This window comes from Scomber japonicus, chromosome 12 (assembly GCF_027409825.1).
Source record: "Scomber japonicus isolate fScoJap1 chromosome 12, fScoJap1.pri, whole genome shotgun sequence".
NCBI lineage: Eukaryota > Metazoa > Chordata > Actinopteri > Scombriformes > Scombridae > Scomber > Scomber japonicus.
In genome coordinates, this window is record NC_070589.1 from 26,860,332 (window position 1) to 26,881,682 (window position 21,351).

General features: G+C 40.7%; 1 protein-coding gene across 1 annotated transcript; it reads right to left on the reverse strand.

The window, feature by feature from the left end:
* Positions 1 to 213: 213 nt before the first annotated feature.
* nfatc4 (nuclear factor of activated T cells 4) lies at positions 214 to 18,471 on the reverse strand. Its single transcript, XM_053329711.1, has 13 exons — positions 18,279 to 18,471; positions 12,230 to 12,396; positions 10,159 to 10,671; positions 9,897 to 10,072; positions 8,655 to 8,817; positions 8,336 to 8,436; positions 7,129 to 7,230; positions 6,675 to 6,862; positions 6,381 to 6,521; positions 5,131 to 5,186; positions 4,843 to 4,969; positions 2,166 to 2,888; positions 214 to 359 (listed from the first exon to the last, which is right to left on the reverse strand). The coding sequence occupies exons 1-13, from the start codon at positions 18,469 to 18,471 to the stop codon at positions 289 to 291; spliced, it is 2,721 nt and encodes a 906-aa protein (XP_053185686.1). The 3' UTR covers positions 214 to 288.
* Between the last annotated feature and the right edge of the window lie 2,880 nt (positions 18,472 to 21,351).

Below are 21,351 nucleotides of genomic sequence, written 5' to 3' on the forward strand. Positions count from 1 at the left end.
GGGTTAAGAGAGATTGTAGAGGGAGAGAAATCTTTAAATGTGATTGAAGTCTAGCGTGGATTCAACTTGTTAGTGTTGGTTTTTGCAAAGAAAAGACTTTGAATCCAAATGGTTTCATGTATAATTTATATTGAAAACATGTTAAAAACATTTGTTTCCCTTTATAAAACCATACAGTTACCTGTGGTCATAATTACAACAGTGTCCTGGTAATCAAATTCCTCTTTCAAGATGCATCTGAAGTGCGTTTTGTTTTTTGGGATAGAAAGACGCTGAGCTGCACTGAGCTCAGTTCGGCTGGTTGTCCATCTGTGAGCTCGACTGGTAAGACTGGATGTCCTCCCCGATGTACTCCGTCACTGTGGAAGGAGGAAGAGGAGAAAAAAATCACAATCCTGTCAATCGTAACGTATTTAACTACTGGTGACATTGGTGCAGTTTCTTCAGCTTTTGAATCACAAGAAACAGAATAACTACCTCCTTAATCTTAATGTAGTGGATTACTTATAGCAACAATAACTGCAGCATCTAAAAAACAAATTTACTCCTACACAGAGATACAATATCCTGATAGAAATTAATTGTTTACAGTAAATAAAAGGCAGCTAATTAGTTCAGAGGTCCAAGAAAAGGTCGTATTAGAAGAAAAATATGCATATACTTTATTAAATGATTAAAGCAACATTAATTAGGGGGTTTTTTTGGCCTCTTGAGGGAAACAGCCACAACATTAGCATTTACTTGTTACATGCGACCTGTTTTGACCTGTTCTACAAACTCCTGAGAATGATATCTGGGTTTTAAGCTGCTGAATAATATATGTTCACAAGTGATTCTCCAACTTTGTCTACACTTTGTTGCTGGGTGGTTAGTTTACAGCAGGTCTTTTTTAAAGCTTTCTCACAGAAAGTTGCTTCCTGCTGCGACTGGAAATGAGGTTGATGAGAGAGGTTGAAAGAAAACGATAAAAGAAGCTGAAAGAAGTCATAAATCTCCACAGAGCTGAGGGGGGCCATGTGTGGTCAAAACTTATGAGATATCCAGTATAATGATGAATATTTGCACGACATCCAAGTACAAATTATATTTATTATCACTCTGAGGAACATTACAATCAGAGTAAAGACTGCCAAATCGAAATCCAAGTTATCGGGCATTAGCCGTGGTTATTAATGCACATATTGAGGCTCGTAAAACATTCCCTAATGGATCACAGCTGTGTTGATAGACAGATCTCTCAGGCAATCACTGGCATATGCTCTTCCTCTCTTTCAGCTCCGCCCAGCCTTCAACCAATTGACCAAACTTGCATTTTTTAACATCAATAACTGGCTAAGATGGTAGAGAGTGTAAACCCAAATTACAGGCTTAAAACTGACATCCATTAACTTCAAGTAAGTCTAAACGCTAACCGCAATGACGGAGCGTCTACTGTTGTATTTCCTGTCTAGTTTGCAGTAAATACTAGTGAGTAAAGTGTAAAGCAGTTAATATAACCTAAATAACTTCACTTACTAAATTAATAAGGTTTATATCACCTTTATATGATTCATACAAAATTGATGAGCACTTCTTAATAGAGCATCTTAACCCATGGGAAATAAGAGATGCTAATCATATATATATATATCATTAAACTTTCATATTCTAGCTTTAAAATGTGACTTCATCACAGACCGACTCTCCTTATCAAAAGCTTTGCAAATAATCATTCATTCAACCATTTTCCATCCACGATGTCACCCATTCATCCCACTTCTGCATCTATCAATACAAACATACTGTACATAAAAACATAGCAAAAATGTGTTTATTGTTGTTTATTTGTCTCTATTTCCTCTGCGTGTCTGTAATGCAGCCACCTGATTAATCATCACTGTGATTTTTATACATTTGTTGAACTAATTTCAAAGAAAACCAAAGAATCCCACACTTTGTCCATCACTTGAACACAACATTCCGGTTCTCAGACCTCCATCAGGAAAGATGAAGACAAAAAGCACCAAATAAAAAACACCATGCATATAAAGTCTGTCCACGTTTACCCAAAGTATAATGATGAAGGTCTGAGGACTGAAACTTTGTATTATTTAAGAGTTTAAGTGAGGACAGCGTTCAGGATTCTTTGACTTTATGGTGTTAAGTGATCAATACGTGCAACTCACCTTCTTCAAATGTAATGTGGTGCATAGAAGCAGAGTTGGTAAACTCCAGAGGGCAGTCCTGAATCTTGGCATCCCTCTCTCCCACATGTCCCATCCCCAGCACCCTTCCCTGAGGGTCCCAGCCCTCGTAATGGGAGTAGGGTGCTGGACAGATGTCCTGATAGGGGTTCTGGTTGGAGGGAGGGGACGGACACATCTCCTGAGGATAGGCAGAGTACTGTGGGTAAGGGGAGGTGGGGATCGGGGGGAGAGGGGAGGTGGAGATGGGACTGCCGGCTGGGAACGGGCTGAGAGAGGAGGAGTGGGAAGGAGAAGGTGAGGAGGAGAGGTAAGGTGAGTCCAGCCATGGGGAAGGGGAGGGGGAGGGAGGCTGCGGGACGCGGGGGTACAGAGGGGGAAGGAGCTCGGTGAAGCCTAGCTCCAGGTTCTCAAAGCTGGGATGACGCTCGGACAGGGCTGCCCTGGACCCGCCAGGCTCCTCCACCGCAGAATCAGGTTTAGAGCAGTACTCCTCCTGGTAGCCGATGGTCGGGCATGGAGGGGAGTAGGTGGAGGGGTAAGGGGGCAGATGGAAGCCCAAGCCTCGCTCGTCCGCCATGGGGTCGCCTCTCACGTGGAAGCCCCTGTCCATTCTTGGTTGACCTCCCACAGGACATACAGTCCCCCCATCGAGAGGCAGCACCTGGGGCCGGGACAGCAGCGGGTCCTCCTCTTTAAACATAACTGCAGCAAGAAGAAAGTCAGTGCAGTATAATGCAGTATTACGAGGTAGTAGGGGATTAGTTGTAGAACGTGGGGGGAAAAAAACCCGAATTAGTCTGAATAAGCTGTTCACCGCTAGAGGGAGGGGTGGACTGGCATTACCAAATATGGACTTGTGCAATATTGCCTTTGAAATGGTTAAACTAAGCAAACATTGGTCAGGGAGTGGTCCACATCTGGGTTGGATGGAGATAGAGGGGTCGCTTCCCTTTTACCTCCCCTTTTAGATTTACAGATGCTCTGTCTCAAAAAACCATCCATCCATCACAGTCCCCTCCTGAATGAAATATTAATCCATTACATCAACACTCATGGGAGCCTGTCTCATTATAAGTAAGGTTACTCATCTAAAATAGGGAGGAAACAGTATGTTGGACAGCATGGCACATTAGGGGGTTTAGCCACAGCTGCTGATCATTTTCGGGGAAGTTTACTACGCCTATCAAGAGGTTAAAGGATCAATACAATCTAACTAATAATGGGGACTTTTGGAAATACCTCCAATTATAGAGCTGTGTGCAGTCTATGAGTTTCAATACAAGACAGAAGGAAAAGTTTCTAAAGCTTCCTGATGTTGTACAATTGTTCTCAGTGTTTTACAAAATGGCAGCAAAAGGAACCAGGACATAGAATATGAATCCATAACATGGGCTGGTTAATAAGGGATAATAAGAGACAATGTATACATAGAAATTCATGGATATTTTTGGACTCAAGTCAGATTTAAAAGGATTAGCCTTATTTAAAGCAATGAACATTTGAAATGTAATATTTCTATGGGCACCTTTCTACTCCTCATGTGAGACTTTTCTCTGTCGTCTTGGAGATAAATGTATTCTACCAGCTGGACTTACAAAGGCAGAGTTTGGGTTAACTCTCACTGAGCAGCCAGGATTATACTAAAGATAATGTATAAAGACTGTATCAAACTCATGATGGTAGCCTCAAACGAGTTCATGCTAGCCAAACTAAAAGACTCTGATTCTAAATTCATTTAAATGTGGGGTAGCCTCCTCAGATTTATTAGTGTTTAGGAGCACCAGATAACAATATGTAATAGAAAGCCTTGATATATTTCATGTGGGGTGTTTTGTGTTGTGGGGAGAAGCTTTGGACTATCATGTTGTGCTTCTGCATTTGCTTTCATTTTCCATTTTGGTTCTGTATGTGTTTGTGTACTTTATTACCTGAAGAGTACTAAGTGAAAAATATGTTTTATACTGTAATGTGGCAATGGGTTTGAGAAAAAAAAGAGAAAACATTCAGGATATATTTAAGAAAAAGGTGGATTAAGGTAATATAAAAGAAGATTAATATCATCAATAAAAGCTTCAAATTAGTTTCCTTTTTCATTCACATTTTTCAGTCATTTCACAAAGAAAACTATCAATCAATAATCAACAGATTAATCAAAGATGAAAATGTGAGTAGTGAGAAATTCAGTAAATTTGACAGCATAACTTTTGCATGTGCATAAGAACAATTTAGCATGATGATTACTCATGATGTGTATGATTTAAGTATATGCTTCATGTTCCAGTAACATAGTAAATATTACATAGTTTATGAAAGTGCTGACACAATATTGTTGTATATAGATTATTATTTGGACGTTTGGAAGTTATTGTACATGTTTATATTATGATATTTAAGCCACTAAACTAATTTACTAACTAACTGAGTGACTTTATGATATTTTATGATCCCAGACTTATGAATCTTTGGTGTTTCAGTGATTCAAACAGTGATTTAAGTCAAATCAGACTTAAACCACTGCAGCTACCCATACTGAAAAATATGTTTTGCATTTAAATCTCAGCTGAATATCAGGAATAAAACAGTAGGATTAAATATTCCACGATAGAAGCACCACAGAAGAGACTACAGAGACAGAAAGGTGGGATCGGACACTCACTGGGCAGATATTTGAAGCAGTGGGTGCTGCTCCTTTTTCTCTTCCCGTTGGAGACGTAAAGACTGACGGAAACGGGCCGACTGACGGACATGTCGCTGTAGGCGGGAACCCTCACACACAGCAGACACTGGAAGGAATAGCAGGCATTAAACGTTTGTTTCGTTGCTTCAGCTGTATCTGCTGACTTAAAGGTCAGTTTGGATTTGGGGAAATTCTTGGAAAGCTCTCAGATAAACACACACACACATGCACACGCACACACACACGCACACACGCACGCTGAGTTACCTCATTACTGTTGTCACGGTCGACATGAGCCTCCTCCTCCCAATGTAATTTACCATCTAATAGATAAGAAGACGAGGTGGAGTCAGGGACGAGCACAGATACAGTTTAATTCATGTAAGTCGCTCCCACTAGGACAGAAGTGCAGCCAAAAGTTAAAGCTTTTAAATTTCATTTTCCACTGATAACTGAGAGAGTCTTTGGCTCCAAAATAAGAAAAATTCAAAACTGGAGGCAGGCGTGAGATGTTTAAATAAACTGCTGTGTTTAAATCATAAATATAAAGATGTGAAATACTAATATTGTTCCAGCTTAATATGAATAAAAAATGTTCTCTCAAACCAAGACTATGAAAATGTTAGTTAATTCAATTTATGCAAACAAATCTACCAAAACTTGATCTAAAATTTAAAAATGTGTCTTTTATTTATGTTTCATGTTCATGTTTGTGCTTTTTAAATATATAAGCTTATATCTTTTACTTCCCATTTGCAGATGCATCTCTTTAATGTATGGGCTCAGTGCTGCTAGACATGTGATCTACTGTTCCTGTACATCATTTAGCTGGGTGGCTGCTGATTTTAATCTAGAAAACACTTTGTCCTTATGCTTTTAAAGTGCAACATATATAAAACTCCTGAAAACTATCCAGCGGAGACACTTTTTATTTGGATATTTCTTATATGCAGATTGCAGACATCATCTTACCAATTCCGTTAAATACCTCTATCCTGTTTTTAAAATCATAATTGGTCTGAATACACATTCCTTGCTTATTTATTATAAACTCACTTATGTACTCAAGTGCCAGTTTTTCTCTGAATGACTGTGAACGCTCTCTGATGTTAAGTTTTCATGCACACTAATAATTTACTACTAACTGAATGACTGACTGCTGTTAAATCACATCTATGAACAGATCAGCACAGACTGTGTTGATTTGCATTTAAACTTCTTACAACTGAGATAGTGAATAAAAAAGTGAAGGAGCTCAAACACTGACTTTGAGTTATGAATGGAGTGGCTTGAATTATAATTATTATTATTATAACTATTATTCAACTGAGGTTAAATCAAATCTGAAGTCTCTGTTTGTACAGCAGAAAAAGATTTACTCCAGTGATGTTTGAAAGCCTGTTCTGGACCTTCACAATATAACTTTTAGCCATATATCTACTTATGTATCTATATATAGAGACAAAAAGATCAGAAACAACAAAGGAGAGGATTGTGTCTCCTCTGTGGATATTTACCTGTCCCTCTCTCCATGAAAAGGACTCTGGAGATCGGCAGAAAGTTAGTGCCGCTCAGCAGGAGCTCCTCTCCTCCTTCCACCGAACAGGAAGTGAGGCTGACAGACTCGATGACGGGCAGCTCCTGTGCCGAACGCTGAGCTGAGGCAGGGAGGACAAATTGAGTCAAATTAAAGATGAGCTTCAGTATAACTAAATTTAAAACCACTGAGTGTCAAATATAACACTTTTACTTGCTGCTTTGTTAAGTTTTATGTGAATCTGCCTCCATAAAACATCTGATCGACCACTCACAGCATTCGATAGGCAGGGACGCCACCTGCAGAGCCAGGACCCGACTAGGAGGAGCAACAGGAGGCGCTAGAGGGAGATGGGTACGAAAGACCAAACGGACACGTGTGTTTTTCCTCCCAACGTCCGTTTCACCTTTCCTCAGCTCGATATCCGAGTTCCTTAACTTCAGGATCCCGGCACAGTCGATGCTAAAAAGGAAGGTCTGATTAGCATGTTTCTGCACCTTGCTTCACATTCATACAGTTATTAAGTTACAGTTGCATTTCAGTATCTGTGGAGTGTTGTTTCCTCATATTTCTCAACATTATATTCCTTACTGGACAATAAAACTCTACTGTAGGCTTCAACTAACCTTCTAACTGCAGTAAAAAGCTGAATTACACACACACAAATATAATGTTTTTGTTCTGTGGGCCTGCAGAGGGAACACTTGCTCTGTTTCTCTTCCACTCACAGTGCCGTCATGTTGTTCTCAGGGTTGAGGGGGATGTCCAGCAGCTTGGTCCCCGCCTGGACGCTCTCATGACTGGCGGTGCCCACCATCTTCCCTGTCACCCTGAGAGAGGAGAAACCTGTGATAGACTGGCAGTCTGTCCGAGGTGAACCCTGCCTCTCCTCTCACACAGTGCATGCTGGGATAGGCTTCAGACATCAGGAGCTCTTCACAGGATAAGCAGCAACAATAACTACTACTAACGGGTAATTCATTAATCATTTTAGTCATTTTTCAAGCAGAAATTGCAAACTTTTGGGGTTCACAGATACTTAAGGCTGCAACTTGCAATCATTTTCAATTATATATAATAATTAATCTGCTCATTATATTCTTAATTGATTGTTTTACCTGTAACATGTCAGAAAATTTCTTAGAGCTCATGATGATGTATTCAAATGTCTCATTTTGCCCAATAATCAGTCCAAAGACACACAAAGACATTAAAGCTGCAGGTTTTTGCGTAAGAAAATGATTATTCGATAATCTAAAAAGCTGCTGATTAATGTCATGTTGATCTACTAATTGAGTAATCGACACAGATTTGTTGCTTTTATGATATATATCATTAAGTGAATGCCTTTAGGTTCTGTATTATTCATGGCATTATATTTAAAAGCACCATCATTTTACTTTTAATGCCTAAAACTTTTGCACAGTACTCTAAAATATATTGAATAAATATATATTTTTTAATTTAAATTGTATTTTCTCTTTGCTGCTTTGATTACACTTTGACTTAGTGTGGAAAAACTGACAATAATATCCATACATCGACCATGACAAGAAGAAATATATGCCGTTTAGGGAGGAAATTGTCAAAATGACTAAAATACCTAAAATATAGGAGATGAGCTTTACAGTAGAATAAAGTAGATCATACAGTAGCTACATGTAAAGTCTTCTGCTGTATGTGAAATTTAAATTAAGGGACTTCATTTACTATAAAATGCTTTAAAATATTAAATGTTTTAAATTACATTAAACTACATTAAGCTGATGTTCACATACAGAAGAGTCTGGATGCAGTAAATCTCTTTGCAGCAGTGAAAGCCGCAGTGATCAGATGACGTGTCTCATGTTGTTTATCTTGATTATTAATACTTGGCAGAGATAATGCAGATACTTGATAATAAGTCTGGTTTTAAATATGAATAAAGTGTAGTACCTGTGTATCTGATAGAAAGGATGTGGCCTGATGGATCGATCGTCAGCTGTTCCGACGAAAACCTGAAGCGAGAGCGGCTTCCTCTCTGTGTATCCACACAGCTGCACAGAGAGACACAGAGTGAGGGACGGACTCAAACTGTGACGAGGTCGACAGCAGTGAGCCACAACGTGTGTCCAAACACTTTGATCCAGTATCATAAAAACACAACATTCAAACTAAAGGTCTACCTCAGTTTGATTATAAATTACAAAGTAGCAGAGCTCTTATTATAGAAGCAGAAGAAGAAGTCATTAAGATCTACAGGTTTGGATTTCACCTTGACGACAGGATGCCCTGTTGGTGTAGCCTTGACGGCTCCTCGGCTCCCCTCCGTCTCGTAGTGGGCTCTGTGGTGCGGACGGGGCTGCACCTCAATTCGCAGCTCGTACTGGTCGAACTGGGACGGCAGCGGCCAGTCGAGTGGCGGCAAGGCATTAGACCTGAAAGTGTATGGGATCAGTAGAAGATTATAGTTGCATTTAAAGCTCGGCAATATATCGATGTATTGAATATCCTGGTTGTGGATAGTTCTGTTGATATTTGGCAAAGCAGGATTACACATTTGGATGATGCAACACAGTTAATAAAATAGTTTTCTTCATTTTAGACTCTATGAATCCGTCTGTTCAGGTTTACTTCACTTCAGAGCATGAACACATTGATCGCTGCAATTCTCTTATAAATGTATGTATTTCACTTCAAAATTGTATTGCTATGAATTCAGGTGTGACTGAGCCCTTAGTTTTCATGTCAACAACTTTTAAAAACTGACAACTTCCATCTCTTTAAGGATGAAGTAGCAATAAAAATAAAGTGACCAAAGGAAAACCCTTTTAAAAAATAGATATAGATAGATAGATATTATATCTAAAGAGTAAGAGCCATGTTCACTTTTCTCTAGTAGCATCTATCCATACAGCTTATTTCGGTTTGACAACTCGATGAGATTTCCTTCAATATCACAGTGACGGTGGATGGGATTTGTGGGGATCAACACTAAAACTTTACATTTATAAATTGAACATAAGGAAACATGGGGACAGTTTCTAGCATGTGCTGATCAACTAACTTTTACTGCCGTCCCTGACTCTCAAACTCAGACTTCACTCATTATTCCTATCTAATTTATTCATGTTTATTATTGCATACCCGAAATCTGTATGTGTACAAATATAATATATATTTTCTCTTTAACTACTCAGCTTATTTCTCATACATGACCAGATCTGTTCGTGTTGTTTTGTTTCCTTTCTTTTACAGATGTTCTCTTCCTTTTTATCTCTTACCTTCTGTTTTGTAATAACTTAGAGTCTCAGTTGAAGCTTGGTACACTATTTGATTGTCATCTGTTTAGAAAACCAATAAATAAAGTTATGAAAACTCAAAAATCTCAAAATCAGAAGAAGTAAAGGAAAGTGTTTTGTTATTTCTTTTGTAACTTTCACCTATCACTACTAGCGAGCTTCAGACTGTGATTTTTACTGAATGTTATCGTATATGTGGTGTTGCGTGTCCTTGCCTGAACAGAGGACTGTGGGCACTGGCTCGGGTCCTGCCCCAGGCCAGAGCAGGGGGCACAGAGAGGTAGTCCATGCCCAGCGAGGGGGGCTCTCTCCTGGTCTGCTGCGTCTCTGGCAGCGGGCAGGGGGAGCTGTGGCCTGGAGCCTGCTCCTGATCCACCTCCCTTGAAGATAACTGGTAGACAAAAATGAGGCTTTTAAACTGCAAAGCAAAGAAATAAAATGTTCTCATATCATAAAACCACAAAAAAGCATCTTTACCTGCTCCAACGACGTCTTCCTGGTTTTCTGAGGGATGCTGAGCTCACAGCTGCTGGGCAGAGCTTGTAACTGAGGGGAGGAGTCTCCGCCCTCGAGGTTGCACCCCTGCAGTTCATCCGAGTAACTGCCCCTCCGTGAAGTACAGGGGGAAGCCAGAGGGGAGTTTCTACGCTTCTTACCCCCGGGCGAAGTGGGCCTCGAGGACGGCGAGAGCCCGAAATTGATCGTGGCCTCGTTGAGCTCCTCTTCCTCCACCAACAGGGAGTCGCAGCTGGAGGCCGGGCTGAGCCAGCCGCGGGAGGACGGGCTGGAGGCGGGGCTGGGGCTGAGGGAGCCGGGGCATCTGTCACGATAGGAAAAGGGGTCCAGCAAGGGGAGGTAAAGGCGCTCGCGGTCCCACCCACCTCCGCCTCCCATGTCCCAGTAACTGGAAATGGTGGTTGCTGGGTCGTCTTCAGGTGAGATGGTGGTTATCTGAATGCTCGGACACTCGACCACACGAGACTCTGAAACCTGGAGGGAAGATGAGAGTGAGATACTTCATCATCTGGGCTTTGGCTTAGTGTTCAAGTACAGCTGAGAACTAATAAAAAGAAGTCATTTCATTGATCAGTTTATCAAAGAAAGCATTTTTACACAGTCGCCCATAAAGTTGGAATAAAATATGTTTTACCTCTTCTCATGAAATGATTGTGACGATGTGATTTATTCTTGATAGATAAAGTGTATATATTCTCAAAATTGTATTGATCAATCTCATTGCACCTGGTCAAAGGTGATTACTGATGCGTATGAATAGAAAATAAAAAGAGGAATGTGTCTGAAAACAAAATGATTCCAAATTCATGGGGGACCGTGTAGTTTACAGCTTTTCAAAGGTGAATATTTGCTGTGTTTCCATTGTAAATAGAGTACATTTGGTTGCACTACTGATTACAATCAGACAAAACAAGTAATTTGAAGACATAACGTTGGACTCTGAGAAACTGTGAAGGGCACTTCTTAAAAACTTGATCAACTAAACTAAATAATTACTGACTGTAGTTAATTCTTTGTGGTTTGAGCAAAAATATGGATTTCTACCTTTCAGGCAGCCATTCATTTCACTTTAAACATACTGAATACACTTTTAATCTATCTCAGTTGCATGTCTTTATATTTTCTCAGTGACATTATAATCATGTGTGTGGCTATGAAACAGACTTTTACTTGACTGAGCTACTGAACAGAGACCGTCAAACTAATTTTCACATCATCCATGGTTGCTAATTTTACTCTTACCCTGTGGGGATATAATGATTTTCAGCAGCTAAATGTACAAACACAACACATATGAAGAAAAATAATAAAGTGAATAGAAGTTAACTGTATCCAGAGAGAGCCCTTTTCTAGGCTTTATGTTTCTGTTTAAAGTAGAAATGAGTTAGTGCTGAAATAGACTAATATTCATTCAAGAGCTCCTCACCAGTGTTCTTAAACCTCCTGTTGTCCTTGAGTCAAGGAAGGAAGGAAGAAGGAAGGAAGGAAGGAAAAGAGGAAGGAAGAACAGAGGAAAGAAGGAAGGAAGGAAGGAAAAGAGGAAGGGAGGAAAGAAGGAGGGAAAGAAGGAAGGAAGAAAAGGAGGGAGGAAAGGAAAGAAAGAAGGGAGGAAGGAAAGGAAGGAAGGACGGAGGAAAGAAGGGAGGAAAGCAAAGAGGGAAGGGAGGAAGGAAAGGAAGGAAGGACGGAGGAAAGAAGGGAGGAAAGGAAAGAGGGAAGGGAGGAAAGGAAGGGAGGAAGGACGGAGGAAAGAAGGAAGCTAGGAGGGAGGAAGGAAGGAAGGGAGGAAAGGAAGGAAGGAAAGGAAAGGATGGAAGGAGGTAGGAGGAAGGAAGGAAGGAAGGAAGGAAGGAAGGAAGGAAGGAAGGAAGAGTCAAAACAGACGGGGTCAATTTGACCCGGGAGGACGACACAAAGGTTAAATATCTGGAATAACTCTTAACGCATGCTTGCTTAAATATTTGAGATGCTCATATGGAGAAAATGAGGTGGAACAAAGGTGGAAAACGGTCTTGCAAACAAGCTGATGTACCTGTACAGAGCGTGCCGGCAGGCTCTCATAGGTCCCACTGAACTCTCTGACTGGAGCCCTTCGTGGAGGCGGGGAATGCATCCCGGCCCTCTGATTGGCTGAGGGTGGTGGGCTAGGGATGCTGATTGAGTGGCCAACATGAGTGGCAGCCAGGTGGTTGTCTGTAACTGATAGGGAAAAAAAGAAAATCAGATTTAATGTGATAAAACATGATACTGGCACCAGATACAGTATATATGAGATTGTTTTCATAGATAACTGGAGCTTTGGAAGTTCAGAAAACACATAAACCAGCTGTTTCTATCCTTCAGTAAGTTTATATGTAAAGTCATTCTTCATAATTACTAACTTTCTTTCTTCTAACTAATTACTAACTAGTTTCAAACTTGTAATTTACTGAGTCAGGACGCACCATTCAAACATCTCAGAGAAATGTCTCGGCTAGTAAACACTCCAGTGGTGTGTAAATCGGTTGCTAGGAAACATTTGTCACACTGTCCAATAAGAATGAGCCAACTATGTAAACAGGAAGTCACTGTCAGCGTCACAAACTATAACATAGCTTCCAAAAATAGCTTTTAGGGACAGTGTTTCCCTCTTGAACTGCAGAGGACTTTGGCACTAAAAGGGATGTAATACTGAAATATATATCTACTTGTGGACAGCTGGAGCTTATATTAGCTTCAGATAAACTTTTAAATACATTTTTACACTCATTTTTTTAAGGGGGTCTTTTGATAACTATTATGAACAGAAGGAATCATCACAGCAAGCAAAACCTCCTTCAACATCCATTTGGGCACCTAAAAAAATTGCGAACCTATCCTTTAACGTCCCTGCCCCCCCTTCTTTTTAATGCTGAAACCGCATGATGACAGAGCTAGCTTTTAAAATCTGCTCTCATTGCACGTCTGGCATGAGAAAGACTCATTAGATGTCAATCAAAATATTGTAAACACAATTTGTGGTAAGTAACAAAAATTTTTTTATCATTAGCATGCCTACATCATTCATTACACATCAATTGTCCTTGATTTACTGGGCTGTAATTGTTACCATATGGGAAACTCGTGTTATTGTAAGTGTTCCCCTGGAAGTGCACAGTTATTGTCTTTAGAAACAAGTGCTGCATTTTTGTCACTTTCATTCAAAGAAGTTGTTTGGGAAATATGCTTTATTGCCATCTTGCCAAAACTTAGATAAAAATATTGATATTACTAATGTCTGTGGAGTGAATATGAAGCTACAGCCTGCAACAACTTAGCATAGCTTAGCTTAGCTTAGCATGAAAATAGGGGGGAATACTTCGTCTGCTCTATCCAAAAGCAACAAACAAATCCACATATCAGCACTTATAAAGCTCATGAATTGACATGTTATTGATTGTTTTGTTTAATCTGCACAAAAACTAGAGTATAAAAAGGATATTCTGTGGTTTTCCGGAGGGTTATGTGCCAAACTATTTCTTGTCCAGATGCAGTGACTCTTTTGCCAAACAACAACTGGAGACTCCAGGTAGGGTTTGTGCACTCTGTCCGACTCTTCAAACACTTTTAACTGATGAAAATCTGACTTGGATTGAAGTATTGTCTATTCAAATATATTTTGTACCTTGGAGTAGGTATGCAGGTGTTTATTTTTTCATTGATGCAACCTTCTGACAGAACCAGGCTATCGGTTTCCCCCTGTTTGTAGTTTTTATGCTAAGTTAAGGTACCAGGCTGCCAAGAGAGAGATTAACCTGGTGGTGATAGACTTATAATCAGCACTGTGTGAACTAATTTGGCAAAGGCTTGAATGTAACAGGCATTTATATGTATGTTAAAGTCCTGCACTCTAGCTTTAAATGATATACTCCTAAAATCAGTAACGTGACTATATACTGAATACGAGATTAATTTGTAAGCAAAATTCAGAGTTAAATAGACGATAAAGCAGCATATACTTTAGGGCATGGCTATGTTGTGATTGACAGGTTGCTACCATAGCGACAGTGTTGGTCTTGTTGGTTCAGTCTAATGTTTAGTTGTACTAAAAGACCCTCTAAAGAGTCATAAGTTCAGTTTTTCCAGTAAATATATTTTGTATTAAGCCTGTTTTTCACCAATATTAGCATCAGCATTAGTGATATTAAACTTAACCACAGACAGTCAATGCACCTTGCTAATCAAGCTAGCAGCTAAGACTAAGAGTAGACTCCTCCCTTTCATCTAAACATGGTCACTTCTGGCTCCAAAAAAACAACATGGCAACTGGGGTTGGGTATATCAATGGAGATAAATCGATACCAAGTCGTATTGAAAAGTCTCCTGTCAAACGATACCTCTAATTGATGTTTTTTGCAGCCAGAGCCAGAAAAAACGACTATTTGTATGGACTCGCTCACAGCCAATAGATGCTAGCATTCTTCGATTTAATGCAACATGTGATTGGCCCACTGCCACAGCAGCTACGGCCCGTCTGTGGTGGTCAAGTTGCGTTGAGTTTAGCGGCCAAGATGCCACCTAAATGCTCTAAAGAGTGCTCTAATGCGCCTGTTATACCGGATAAAAGCAAGCGAACAAAACCTGTAATGGGTATCAAATGAAGTACTCAGTTGGTATCAGTATGACTTTAAGGGTACTTGTTCTGGGTACGATACCGAGCCCTAATGGCGACAGTCAAAATACAGAACTCAAGGCTTGGAAACGGGAGTCCAGAAACCAATCGGTAAGGTCATGGTGGCTACATCCAATATTTCGTTTCTATGGTTACATCCAGTGTCTTTTTAAAATGAAACTACAGATTGGCTAATGGTTAATAAAATCAAAGCGATGTAACAAATACATTTACAAATTCAAACTTACACTACCACATACACTGTACTGAGGTTGTTAACACTTAGCATTGATCATTAACATAATAGTTACTGCATTTATCTAAAACATTTTAGAAATAGCCTAAATCTTGACTGAAACCTTCTTACAACAGAACCATACAGTCTACACCCAGAACTTGGCGTAATGTATTGCAAGTATTTTTAAGCTTTTGCTTATCTTTGGGTTACAATTACAGTATGAAAAGTGCTGATAAAGCTTAAACCTACATAAAAACGAACATCTGGAAAATGTTGCGATGTCCATGTCTGATGGTAACCATGCAACGTACAAATTAAAAAACCCTCTAGCGTTTCATACACAGTCCAGCCATATATACGTAGTTTTGTTTCCATGCATTTACTATGAATAACTAGGCTTTTTTTTTTTCTCCATGCATCAGTCACAGATTGTTCAGTCAAGGGTAAAATGGGAATTGTAACCACATCACGAACGTTTACATTTGGTTACGTCACTGATCCGAATCTCATACCGCTAAAAAATCACAAACCAGACTCTACTGCTGATCATAACAACCATGAAAATGACTTTAGATGATTGAGAGCATGGCTGCATTTCACTTCTTTTTTTTTTTTGTTTTAATTACAGAAAACGCTCTCTGGACAAAACGTCTCGGACTTTGTCAAACAAGCATCCCCCCAAATGAGGACACGACCCCTCAGCGCCACAGTCCTCACCACAACACTTCCCCAGCATGGTGTGGTCGGCCTCCACACAAAGCCAAACAGTAGTTAGTCTCTAACGAGCGAGGCTCCAACCGATCATTGTTGCTCTGCAGTGGCGGCGGGCCATACAGGCAATTTTTGGGCAAAGCAGACACACAACAGCAACTGCCAACAAATTAAGAGACTCGGGGTGAAAAATCTCTTCAAATGTTTCCTGGCAACAAAAATATTTCCAAGTGATTAAAGCTGCAGTGCTGAGGCAACTCTTCTACTTGGTGGATTTTTCACATGAAACAATGATTTAAATGTTTGTGTACAGAGCAGCAGAGGAGTTTATGAGCCACGAACACTTACCTAACACTTAGTGAACGCAATAGGTTTGTCATTTTCTTTTGTTTAGCCTCTGTCTACTTTATCTTGTATCCTGAGCTGAGAAAAACAAAAAAGTCATGTTTTGATCCGCGGAGTCAAGACCCACATAAAGGCTCACAAAATTAATCTAAAGTTAATCGATAGGAAAGCAAAAGTATGTTTTTATTTAAAATCCGATTTTGCTCCATTTGTTGCCAATTTTACAAACTATCGAAACAATGTTCTTGAGATTTCTGAACATAGCATCAGAGGAGTTTATTACCTGACTGTTATTGAGCACAATCAGCGTCTCTTTTTCATTTTGGGAAGCCTCATCGGAAGTTGAGCAGATCAAAAAATAAATAAATTCTTCTGTGTCCTAAGTTGAACCTCATAAAAAGTGATGTTTTGACCCTGGGGATCAAGAGATGATTAACAGCATCGGAAAACAAAAGAGACGCATTTCTGCTGTAAAACTGTTTCCTGTTCTCAAATTTTGCTCTATTTGTTGCCTATTGCTTGTAAATTGTAGGTGAATTTGATCTCTTCAGGTTTCTTATTACCAAACTGTTACTGAGCACAGTCCAGCTTGTCATTTTCTGTTTTGGGAAGCCTCATCTGAAGTCTAACAGGTCTAAAATAGGAAATTACTCTGTGTCCTGACTTGAACCTTTCAGGGGTCAGGACCCTCACAAAGCCCTCTAAGATAAATCTGAGATCTTGTTAGATTATTAACAGATAGCAAAGCTTTAAAAAGTCATATTTCTGCCACAAAATCATGTTTATTCTTTCAGACTTTTGCGATTTAATTGATATTTCTCATGTTTAGGCCTATGAACGTCATCCAGATAAATCAACTCACTGTTTTGTTGAACTAGTCTGAAGTAACAGCAGTGAGCAGCAAGAGTTGCTTCAAGTTGACATGCAAGCCCAAAAAGTTGGAAAGCATAGATGTTTACACGGAGAGATCTGGAGAGCTGGGGGCAAAAAAAAAAAAAAAAAATCCTGAACATCAGTAGTGACGTGAGAGTGTCAGAAGAGCTAAAACAAGACTCGAGCCAAAGTCTGCGTGTGCATCTCCGAGAAGTGAAAATCAGTCACCTAGAGTGAAAAAATTCTCTCTTGTTTGTCCTGTAGTTCACTTTCATGCCTTGGGTGTGGTAATACAACTGTATGCCAGTGTAGGCGGGAAACAAACGAGAGAATGGATGTGAGGTGTGTGTTTGTGTTTGTGTGTGCGTGTGTGTGTGTATGTGTGTGTTTGGAGTGAAAAAAGTAGTGGAGATGGAGGCAGAGTGAAAATGGGAGGGAGGTGTGTATGTGGTGCGTGTTCAGTACACAGAGGTTGAGGTTCCTTCCCAGATGGCAGCTGTTAACTCTACTCACACGCACAGCTGATTAGAAACACATTGAGTCTGGGGCTGCACGCACAAACACACACACACACACACACACACACACACACACACACAAACACACACACACACACAAATGCACTAAACAGGAATACAGTACAATATGAACACACATACATAGAGAGAGCGAGAGAAAGAGAGACATGCATACCACACACAAGACAAACACACAATAAAAATATACTTATGCTCACATGCTTACAGAAAGAGGCACGCATACACACACACACACACACACACACACACACACTGCACATAAACACAGGCATGCAGATGAAGGCCCTCATCACAGCAAACACACACACACACACACAGTCATGTTTCCATCACTTCAGAGGACATTACATTGACTTACATTCATTTCCTGGAGCCTTATCCTAACCATAACCATAACCACTACATGTCAAACCCAAACTTTACCCCAACCTTAACATAACCCTAAACTAACTTTAACTTTAAAAACAAGTCACTTCAACCTAAAATTATTGGTTGTCGTGAAAATGATTTATGTTTAAGTGAGCTTCCTTTTTTTTTTCTCCCCCCCCCCCAACAACATGACTGTGTAAGTAGATTTACACAGTCCCCAAAACATGAGGAATACCTGGACCACACACACACACACACACACACACATAGAAAAAAAAGTTCCCATGCATTAGAGGCCAAACTGTCAGACCTCCTGTATCAAGTGGGTCCCCTCAACTTTTCAACACATCACAACTATCCAAGAGCTGACTCTAACCCAGGCTGCTGCTGCTGTTGCCGGAGTCCAGGTGCAGCAGGGCGACTTCACTTTCCTCCCCGGGTATGGAGCTCTCCGGCTCGGCTGTGCGCACCGGGGACGGTCCCTGGCTCTGCCTCGGCGGGTCCTCCTCAAACACCAACTTGAACTCAAACTCTCCCTCCTCCCAGCCGGTGCCCGTCGCAGCCCCCATCTCCCCTCCGGACAGGATACAAGATTAGAGTGATACAATCTTATCTCCCTGCGTCGACTTCAATGTCCCCTCGGTGCGTCTTAACAATCGAGAGAAACTTTTTTTGGCTGCGTCCTATGTGCGTGCCATTGCGCAAATATTCCTTCTCTTTGCGTTTTTTTTTTGAGGGGGGTGTAATTTAAGCAACGTTTCCACGCTGCTTCCACACGATGAGGATTTCTTCTTGCTCGGATCAAGTCTACAACTTTTTTTTTTTTTTTTCAGACTTGATGCCTTATTATAAATCTTTGCTGAGGAGCTCTTAAAGTCTCTACCGAAACATATTTCCCAAATACCGTCGGGTCTTTCATTCTAGCTCCATCGTCATCCCCAGTTTTCTACTTCTTATTCCTCTTCTTCTTCTTTCCCCCCCTGTCCAAGGCTGAGAGAGAGAGAGAGAGAGGGAGAGAGAGAGGAAGAGAGAAGAGAAGAAAAAAAAGTTTATCAAATATTTTTGTCGTCCTTTACCCTTAATTGCCTTTGGGTGGGTTTCCCAGCTCCAGTTGTTCCGTTACTCATTCCCCATAGGGCCTTCTCCCTGTCACTCATGAATCCCCCCTTTTCCTCCCCCTCCTCCTCCTCCTCCTCCTCCTCTCCCTCCCTCCTCCTCCTCACTCACTCACTCACTCTGGAGGTTTCTCTCTCTTTAGTCAGACTCACTTCACATCTACTTAATACACCAAAACATATAATCCAACTGTGCAAATGTGGCTTTTGTTTTACTTTTATAACAACCAGAAACTCACTTTTGAATCCTCTTTACACTAAGATTCCTGAGCATCTTGAGTATTAATAATTGTTGGACACATTTAGGAACAACCCCCCCCTCCCCTCTCTCCAAAAAACCCCAATATGATTATCATTCCACTCATGGCAAGCTGCTCACTGTCTCCAAAACCTGCCATTGTAGTCCGGCAGCAGGGCCACCGGGGCTGTGATGTCAGTCAGTGTGTCAGCTAGTGAACATAAGAGGGCCTATTTCCTGTGGCGATGAACACGACAACCCCCCCTTTTTTGGCTGTCACTCTTCCTTCTCCACCCCCTTTTCTTCTTTTTTTTTCTTTCTCTCTCTCTCTTTTTTTTTTTTTTTACCCCACTCCTCCTTCCTCTTTCCTCTCTTCTCCCCACCGACTCCTCGTCCCTCCTCTCTCTCTCTCTCTCTCAAGTCTTACCCTCCCTCCCCTCTTCCTCTCCACCAAAAAGATCTGTTTCTCATTATCCTCTGCAGTCTGCTCTCTGTCTGAGTCAGGAGACGAAAAACTTAAATAAACACACTCTCTCTCTCTCTGGCTCTTGCTGCCTCAAGACCAGCTCCTTATTCCCCCCCCCCCCCCCCCTTTACTCCCCCTCCTCTCTCTCTCTCTCTTCGTCTCTCTTCGTCTCTCCCCTCTGTCCTCCTTCCTCGCCCTCCTCCGGTTCTCACAATCATTAGGCTTATGTTATACTGGCGTGTAACCGGGGGCTTGTTTCACTCTCCCTGTCATCCTCATGGGGTCGTGTGGGCAGGCCTTTTGGATCCTGGACTGATCTCAAGATGTTGCAGAGGGAAAAGTGCTACCAGCAGGGCCAGTGTAAAACATTTTGGGGGCCCTTAGCACAATCTGACATAACACTTGCCTGCCAAATCTTAAAAAAAAAAGAAAAAGCATCATTGGACACTTTAACAAAAACAAGGGATGTATTTTATAATTCTTAAAAACTAAAAAAAAAAAAAAAAAAAAGTCACATGAAACTATGTCCAGTATGAGTCCCAGTTTTTTTTGGAGGCGCCTTCGAGCTCTGGGAGCAACATTTGTAGTATAAAATAAAACAACTTAATTGTTAAACCAACATGTTTAGATAAAGTCAAATAAAGTTGTTCTTTATTGTTTGAGTGTTGCTCAAGTTTTGACTTCCCCAGACTTTTTTTCCCTCTTCTACTGGATATGAGTGAAATCCCTACTTGGCTTAGTTGCTATTTAGGTTACTATTGCCTACAACTATTAGCTAAACTATCTGTAATGCAATAAAAAAAGTTGCAATAATAACTAATTTGATAACAATTTGAATGCATGATGTAATAACTTTTTGCAAGATGTTACATTATGAAATTAGTGGGAACTCCTTATAAAAAAAAAGAAGTAAAAACTTGCCTACAGTGGAGGGTAAATGGACTTTCATGGGCCCTGTGCACATTTGGTTTGTTTTTGGGTGATCGGATCACAACTGAGCGGCACTAAATAAAAAGCGTAAACCATCACCCAAAAAACATTATGATCCAATTACTCAAACCACTTCACAGGCTGGTCTGGGACGCATTTATTCACATATTTTTTGCAGTGTAAACACAAAAGCATCCTGATCATAGATGTATTAAAAGAGCTGGATAAGGCGCTGCTGCTCAGTTTTGCAGCCGGTTTTTCCCCCAGTGGTCATTCGTGGTATTGCAGCGAAAAATCTACCACCATTGTAAAAAAGGCATCTGTAAAACTGTTCAATTATTACTCTGTGTATTATGAATTTTTGATCCATGGAGGTGTTATGTTAGTAAAACTTTTATGTTAGTAAAAGCCAGCGGGGGAAACGCTATTGAGCATCAGTGGTGTGCACAAAGGGGGGCCCAATTGTTGAAAAACGCGCACTAAAGTGCCCTCTTGGGAGCCAAAAAGCGTGCTAAGGTGCCCTCCTGGTTGGCAAAACACACTAAAGTGCCCTCTTCAGTGGCGAGAACATGCTATATGTGCCCTTTTTTTTCTTTCCGCCCCTGTCCTTCAAGAAGTCTGTGCACGCCACTGTTGAGCATATTCAGAGGGCCGCATCAGGGGCGATTCTAGGATCAGACCTTTAGGGGGGTTAGCTCTT

What these genes read in the sequence shown, in the direction of transcription:
- nfatc4 (XM_053329711.1), bottom strand. Translation starts at nt 18,471, where the DNA reads ATGGGGGCTGCGACGGGCACCGGCTGGGAGGAGGGAGAGTTTGAGTTC. An exon ending in ACCGTGACAACAGTAATGAG is followed by an intron (nt 4,970 to 5,130) that starts GTAACTCAGCGT and finishes TATTCCTTCCAG; the next exon opens with TGTCTGCTGTGTGTGAGGGT. An exon ending in CCACATTACATTTGAAGAAG is followed by an intron (nt 360 to 2,165) that starts GTGAGTTGCACG and finishes CTCCTTCCACAG; the next exon opens with TGACGGAGTACATCGGGGAG.